Source organism: Chrysochloris asiatica, unplaced genomic scaffold, assembly GCF_000296735.1.
Source record: "Chrysochloris asiatica unplaced genomic scaffold, ChrAsi1.0 scaffold00070, whole genome shotgun sequence".
Classification (NCBI taxonomy): domain Eukaryota; kingdom Metazoa; phylum Chordata; class Mammalia; order Afrosoricida; family Chrysochloridae; genus Chrysochloris; species Chrysochloris asiatica.
This window is the reverse complement of record NW_006408588.1, coordinates 14,404,527-14,412,421: the sequence shown is the minus strand read 5'-3', so window position 1 is coordinate 14,412,421 and position 7,895 is coordinate 14,404,527. Positions and strand designations below refer to the sequence as shown.

At 39.7% G+C, this 7,895-nt stretch overlaps 1 protein-coding gene across 2 annotated transcripts in view; it reads right to left on the bottom strand.

The window, feature by feature from the left end:
* Nucleotides 1–7,895, bottom strand: part of VIPAS39 (VPS33B interacting protein, apical-basolateral polarity regulator, spe-39 homolog) — a 40,817-nt gene that overhangs the window by 10,696 nt on the left and 22,226 nt on the right. For both annotated transcript variants that reach the window (XM_006864766.1, XM_006864767.1), the window contains 5 exons: nucleotides 5,822–5,895; nucleotides 4,176–4,251; nucleotides 3,202–3,336; nucleotides 2,509–2,550; nucleotides 2,077–2,166 (listed from right to left, as the gene is read on the bottom strand). In XM_006864766.1, the coding sequence (XP_006864828.1) occupies nucleotides 2,077–2,166; nucleotides 2,509–2,550; nucleotides 3,202–3,336; nucleotides 4,176–4,251; nucleotides 5,822–5,895 (417 nt within the window). The remainder of the gene's footprint in view (nucleotides 1–2,076; nucleotides 2,167–2,508; nucleotides 2,551–3,201; nucleotides 3,337–4,175; nucleotides 4,252–5,821; nucleotides 5,896–7,895) is intronic.

Below are 7,895 nucleotides of genomic sequence, written 5' to 3'. Positions count from 1 at the left end.
TGTAATGAAACAAGTTATATGAATTGTTGAATGTGAAACTGATGATGTGCCCTGTAAACTTTCACTCAATCCACAATAAAAACCTTAAAAAAAAAACAAAAAAAAACATGCCAAGACACCTGGCCAGCTTATTAGAAGAGGTCCATATTTGCGCCCATTTAAAAGAAAAGTGAGCCAACAGAATGCAGAAATCTTCAAACAATATCATTAATATCACAGGCAAGTACAATTTTGCTGAACATAATTAAAAAATGCTTACAGCATTACATCGATAAGGATCTGAGAGAAAGCCTGCTTCAGAAGACAAAGTGAAAGAAGGGATATCATTGCTGACGTCAGATAGGTCCTGACTAAAAATAGAGAATGTTGTTGTTAAGTGCTGTGAGTCAGTTCTGACTCATAGCAGCCCTGTATAGGAGCTTCCAAGGAGCACCTGGTGAGTCTGAACCATAGACATTATAGTTGGCAGCCCAGTGCTTATCCTATAGCATCACACAAGAACTCCAGGAAGATGGTTACTTGTGCTTTATTGACTACGCCAAGGGCGTGGATCATAACAAAGTATGGATAACATTGTGAGGAATGAGTATTCCAAAACATTTCATTGTGCTTGTGAGGAACCTGTACAGAAACCAAGAGGCAGTCATTCAAACAAAACAAAGAGATATTAAAGTGGTTTAAAATTTTTAAAAAGTATGTGCCAGAGTTGTGTTTATTCACTATACTTATTCAATCAGTGTGTTGAACAAATAATCTAAGAAGTTGGACATGGCATCAGGATTGGAGGAAGACTCATTAACAACCTGTTATAGGCAGTTGATACAATTTTGCTTGCTGGAAGCAGAAGAGGTCTTAAAATACTTACTGATAAATATAAAAACTACAGCCTTCAGTATGAATTGCACCTCAACTAAGGAAGAAATCCTCACAACTGAACCAATAAATAAAATCATAAATGGAGAAAAGATTAAAGTTGTCAAAGACCACCAATCAAGAAATCAAATGACGTACTACATTAGGCATATCAGCTGAAAAGACCTCTTTAATATGTTAAAGAGCAAAGATGTTATGTTGAGGCCTATGGTGCACTTGACCAAGCCAGGGTAGTTTCTATCTCCACAAAAGAAAACTAGAGAAGAATTGATCCATTTGAATTATGACGTTGGAGAAGATAGTTAAAGTTTCATGGACTGCCATAAGAACAAACAAATCTGTCTTGGAATCAGTGCAACCAGAATGCTCCTTTGCATTGAGGATGGTGAGACTTGGTCTCTCACATTTTGGACACATTGTTAGGCGGGATCAGTCCCTGGAGAAAGACATTATGCTTGGAAAAGTAAAAGGTCAGTGATACAGAGGCACCTGACAACAACAGTTAGGAGTCCTGGTATGGCGCTGTGGGTTAATGTGCTGGACTGCAAAGTTGGTTTGATCCGCAAGGTCAGCAGTTCAAGCTCATCAGCTGCACCTCGGAAATCCTATACAGGGTTGCTATGGGTTGGAACCCACGCGACGGCACTTTAACAGCAACAGCAACAACAGTTAGTTAATAAGAAAGAAAATAAGAACATTCTCAAACTGGTAATGGTGGGGCAGGAATACGCATGTGCATTGAGAGAAAACAATGACAAAAATACTAATAAATCCAAGAACTTAAGGAGACTATTGTTGTAGTTATTAGGTGTCATTGAGTCAATTATGACTCGTAGTGACCGTGTATGATGACAGTAGAATGCATAGGGTTTCCTAGGCTGGAATCTTTATAGGAGCTGGTCACCAGGTCTCTGCCCCAGGAAAGTCAGTGGGTAGGTTTGAACTACTGACCTTTCAGTTAGCATCCTAGCTCTTAACTGCTGAGCTATGAGGGCTGTCTAAAGAGCATGTTGATGTTTTATTGTATTATTCTTTGAACTTTTTTGTAAGTTTGAACTCTTGAAATATAAAAAGCTGAAGGAAAAATGTAAACCAGTAAAAGAACACGATACTTCCATGAGTCCACTGGATGAAAGGATGGTATGACGACCTTTTTCTTTCTCCCCAGGCACAAGAAGTAAGGACCCGCTCCAGGGCACCCACCTTTGTGGTAAACAGGGCATCGACATCATGCCAGGAGCGGAGCTTGGCACGAGCAGCCAGGGCTGTTAGCACGTACTGCTTGTCTGGGATCTAGAATGCAGACAGCAGGGGAAATTAAGCAAAGTAGAAATAAATGGAAAATGTAGGTACTTGACAATTCTGAAAAAGATAGACAAAAAACACTGCCTGGTATTGATTCTGCCCTTTCAAATCATAAGCTTCTTAGGTGATGAAGAACCTCTTAATTCTCAAGCCCAACCCCAAGCCCTGCTGTGGCCATTCAAGATCTTTGGTTTGTCACAGGAGGCTGACTCCTTTCTGCTGTGAGCCGTGAGTATGAGAGTGCTTACTGTGTAAAGTTACATGGTAGCAGCCACTCCAGGTAGTTACCCTAAACTACCTTTACCAAAACGCTGACGCAATGATACCTACCTTAAATGTCTTCTTCAGGTTGACGGGACTGCTGAATGTCCCCTAGAATGATAGTACAGAGAAGGAATGTTAGGCTTACTGACTCTCCCCATCTCCTGTTTTCTTTCCCACTCTCCAGATTCACTACGTTTCACACTATAACTATTTGAACCCAGCCATTCATTGAGCATAAAGGTTTCTCTGGGTCTAATCATTAGGCATCACCACAGCCTAGCTAAAAGGGGACTGAGTTAATTAAATACAGTGCTTTCCCCAATTTTCTGCTGATCTTTAGTGTCCACTCATGAGCATCAACTCCAAGCTCCTAAAAACCAAGAACACCCAAAATGTAACTTATTCATAGCTATCTGGTATTCTGCTGCTCCTCTTTTCGAATCCAAATTTTATTTTCTTCTCTGCATTGTGCCAATCCATCTGAAATTCTGCCCCTCTGAACAGAGAATGTTAGGGTAGCCAGAGACCGAATATGCTATACTAGCATGCCAGCTCACATGAAGACACACATGCTCTAAGAAACCTCCTTTCTCCTCTTGCCTGAGCCCAGCTGAGGGCCGGAAGAGCTTCCAGGCAGCGTTATGAGAGCTGTATGTACTCAGTGGACATAGAGAACATCAGAGGACCAGATGTGAACTGTCTTCCTCCAGTGCAAGGAGAGTCTGAGGGGTCTTACTTTCCTTCCTATGTTGCCTGTACCTCAGCCTCCGTGTAATGGTAAAAGCAGGAGTAGAAAAGCGTTGTCACTAGTGGCATGTTGAGGATGGAAGCTTTTCGAGGGTGCTTCCGGAAGATCTCAGTCTGCCCTGCTGATTCTAGCTGTCGATCAATTGCCTGTGGTGGAGTGAGACATATAAAAGGACAAGAGTTTATTATTTAATATTAAAGAAAACTTTTAATATTACAGCAGCTTTCTTTCCTTCCCAAGGACAGAGTCAAAAAAGGGAAAAAGAAACTGCTTAGGAGAGCCCCCAAATTCCATCTGCCATCAAGTCAACTCTGATTCATAGTGACTCCACAGGACAGAGTAGAAGTGTCCCATTGAGTTCCTAAGATTGTCAATTTTTTTTTACAGAAGCAGACTGCCTTATCTTTCTTCTGCAGAGTTACTGGTGGGTTCAAACCGCCAAGCTATCAAGGATATTAGAATAGCCACCAAAGCTATTCGGGAAGCTCCAAAACCAACAAAAAAAACCCTACTGCCATTGAATCAGTTTGACTCACAGTGGCCCTATGAGAGTTCCAAGGTGCTAAGTCGTTATGGGAGCACACAGTCTCATGTTTCTCCTACAGAGCCACTGGTGGGTTTGAACTGCCAACCCTGTGGTTAGCTGTCCAATGCTTATCCCACAGCATCAACTGGGCTCCAATTAGGGTAAAGGGAGTTTAAAATCCATAAAATGATGGAGGATCCAGTTGGATGAAGATTGGAGAAGTGGTTATGGCATAGGAGACCTAGGGTGAAGAGGAAATACTCCCAGGTTAACAGCAGATAAGAAGGAAACAAATGCTTGAGAAAAATGGAGGAAGAGGAAGCTATCGTGTAAAGGGAGAATGACAAGCTGTCAGAGACTGTCATGGGAAATGGCAGGCAAAGCACAGAAGTCCCCTAGATGCTGAATGGCTCTGAGCACTGGCATTGAATCAAAACACAGAGAAGTGAGGAGTCTAACCTCAATGATGATCTGACGTTCCAGAAGCGTGTAATGGTCTTGTATGTGTGCAGAATCTTCTGCTGAAAATGGCAAACTGGTAAAGGGCCGGACGGTTAGTACTGCTTTCTCTACTCCAGAAGAAATACAGTCAACCAACTACACAAAATCATCACTGAAAACCTAAGAGGCTTTGTGATGATGCACAAATCTCATCTCAATTCACCTTCAGAGCATCCTTGAAAGGCAGAGCGAGAGGGTGGGAACCAGAGTAGACCCTGGGCTTGGATTTTGCATTTAAGATTTTGTCAATTTACCAGGGATGTGAAGGCTGATAAGATACATGTAGTCATTAGTGATTTTGCTGAGGCATGGCTGAACATATCCTTTGGGGAGCTGAATGCTTGGTGACAGAGTCACACAGCTAGTGAATGAGGCTACCCAATTGCCTATCAGCCACCTCCCAGTGAAGTGCTTATGAAGGAAGTCTCCATAAGGAACACTCATATTTCTTAGCCATCCTTATTATAGATACATGAAATTATATGGCATGGTGGGACAGTTACTGATTGGCAAAAATTTCACAGAGCTAAGGATCCCATCTTCAACACTGCTTCATGTCTTCACATATGAAGCAGTTGAGGAACAAAGAGTGCCTTAGCTTCAAGTCATATGGTTAAGTCAATGGGTAAACCCAGGAATAGAAGTAAGATGATAAACTTTCAGTTCACAGATCTAGACTTTAGAATGTGCCATCTTATTCCCCTGTTTCACTCATTCCAGGGAGAATTCTGAAATTCAACTCTACTATCTTAGACAAGTATAATCCACAGCCAGTTTTTAGAAGAGCTAAAGGGAGAAAACAACAGGTTCCAGTTACTTTCTGGAACTATCCTATTCTACTTTCTGGAACTATAGCTATTCTAACTTTTCTCTTTTTTTACCAGAGGCTACATGATATATTTCAGTATTTGGTAACATTAGAATTAAGGATTTAACTGACATAAACAAATATTCATATATGAAGTCTGGGAAGTGTGTCACATGAAGAATGACTGAACTTGAAGAAACAAGATCTGCTAGGTAGACTCTATAGCTCCTTCAAATACTGACATGAGAAGAGACACTGGATTTCTCTTTTTCATCAATCCAGAGAGTATATGAAAGCTATAAGGAAGGACGTTTCGGCTGAATATACGGAAGCACTTCCCAATAATGAAGGTTGTTAAATAATAAAAGGAGATACTTCCAAGAACAATGAGCTTACATTAGTGGAAGAACAATACACAGGGCTGGTTTTCACAGGTTTATACTCTGGATAAAAATTTGCATTAGATCAATAGTCAATGGACTTTGATATCTCAAAGACCAATAACACCGAAAAACACACACATAGACCATAAAATGTCAACTTTTAAATTTTACTACATAAGGTCATTAAAAAAAAAATATTATAACCTATTTTACCAAAATGCATCCTTATAAAAAAAAAAAAAAAAGACAATCACTTTGAAGAGTAGTGTTTAGGGACACTGAATGAGACAACCTTTAATGGTGCATTGTAATTTATTATGAGCCTTTCTCTTGAACCATCTATCCAACCCACCCTCTTTTATTGTCTCCATTCTGTCCGTATATAGGTAATTTATACTCAAACCCATACTTACCCAATGCAAGTCTTAAGAAATTCTTTTCGTTTCTCAGGGTCCTGGATGTTCAAGTGCTCTCGATAATGGGATAGCTACAAAAGAACACAGAAGGCCTTTGATCTATTTTATTTCAGTAAGCAGACTTTGCATGCTTAATAACCAAATTTTTCATTTTTAGAGATTCCTTTTGGGTACGAATTAGTGGATGAAGGTTTCAGGGAGAATAGGGTACAAAGAATGATTCAAAATATTAATAGGTTCATCAAAAACTGTGCTGTTCAATATGGCAGCCAGTAGCTATATATAGCTATTTAAATTTAATCAAATAAAATAAAATTAAAAATTCAGTTCCTTAGTTTCACTTCCACTTCAAGTGCTCAATAGCTACATGTAGCTAGCGGCTGCTGTACTGGATAACAGAAATACAGAGTGTTCTCATCATCGTGGGAGTTCTATTGGACAGAGCCGATCTATACTGAAGCATAACAATGACACACAACAACAATAAGTTGATAGAGCACCTAGCTTTACCCTGAAGTTTGGGGATAAATTAAAAGCTGACTAGCAGCTTTGCCATTTCCAAAGTGTACAAGGTTGGAAAACTCCAAATTCAAATCTACCAGCATCCATGACCAATCATCTTCAATTCAAGCACAATAAAGAATATGAGGACAATAAGGTACCCAAAACACATTGATTCTCACTAATCAAACTTCAAATCAACAAATTTGTAAAGAATGCTGTATCAAGAAAATTCCTTAAAGTTTGAACCTATGGAGATGAAAAATATAAGAAAAAAATTTTTTTAAATGATTGCTACAGACAGCCAATTGTTTTTAGTAAAAATTAAGGACTTTTGAGATGTTCTCATATCTTGAATCCTAAGCATAAATTTCATTTTGGAGTTCTAGTCTGCTATGCAAAGTTCTATTTTGCTATGCAAAGAAGGTTAACAACAGTAACTCTGCTAACACAAATGTGGGGGAGCGCCACATGAGAGCGAGCGTCCTGCCACTGGAGGTGCCAAGAAGTTCTGTCTGCACTAGAATACCAAACCTGAAAATGGATCACTAGGAGTGGCAGTAATAATCTCTGGTAAAACAGACTTTTAGTCAAAACACAGTATTAGAGACATGGAAGGACACAACCACAATAAATATTTATATACCTAATGACAAGAACTCCAACATACATAAAACTCTCACAAAATTGAAAAGAGAAATTTACGGCATTATAGTAGCTCCCATTTGTCTGGCAGCTTGTCATATTGTGGTTGCTGTGATGTGGGAAACTATGCTACCGATATTTCAAATACCAGCAGGCTCACCCAGGGTGGACAGGTTTCAGCAGAACTTCCAAATTAAGAAGAGACTAGGAAGAAGGGATTAGCCACTGAAGACACCATGAACAGCAGAGAACACTGTCACTATAGTGCCAAAGATGAGCCCCTTAGGTTGGAAAGCATTCTAAATATAACTGGGGAAAAGCTGCCTCCTCAAAGTAGAGTCTCTTAAGGATGTGGATGGCCCCAAGCTCTCAGGACCTTCATTAGCTGACAAAGCGTGACTCAAAATGAGAAGAGATAGTTGCAAACACCCATTAGTAATTGGAACAGGGAATTTATCAAATAGGAATCCAGGAAATTGGAAGTTATCAAAAATGAAATGGAACTCAAAGAACAGTATCTTAGGCATTAGTGAACTGAAATAGACAGGTATTGTCTTTTGAATTGGACAATCATTATTTACTATGCTGTCAGTGAAAAACAGAAAGATCCCCAACAAGAGGGATTACCACAGTGGCTACAACAACAGACTCAAACACAAAAACAATTGTGAGGATGGTGCAGGACGGGGCAGTATTTTATTCTGTTGTACACAGGGTCACTATGAGTCTGAATCGATTTGACGGCACCTAACAACAACAACAACAACAACATTAGTATTAGGAGACTTTATCACACCACTTTCAAGGATGGACGAACAACTAGAAAGAAACTCAACAAACATCCAGAAGACCTAAATAATACAACCAACTTGACCTTACAGATGTAAACAAAACATAACATCCACAGGCAACAGAGTACACATTC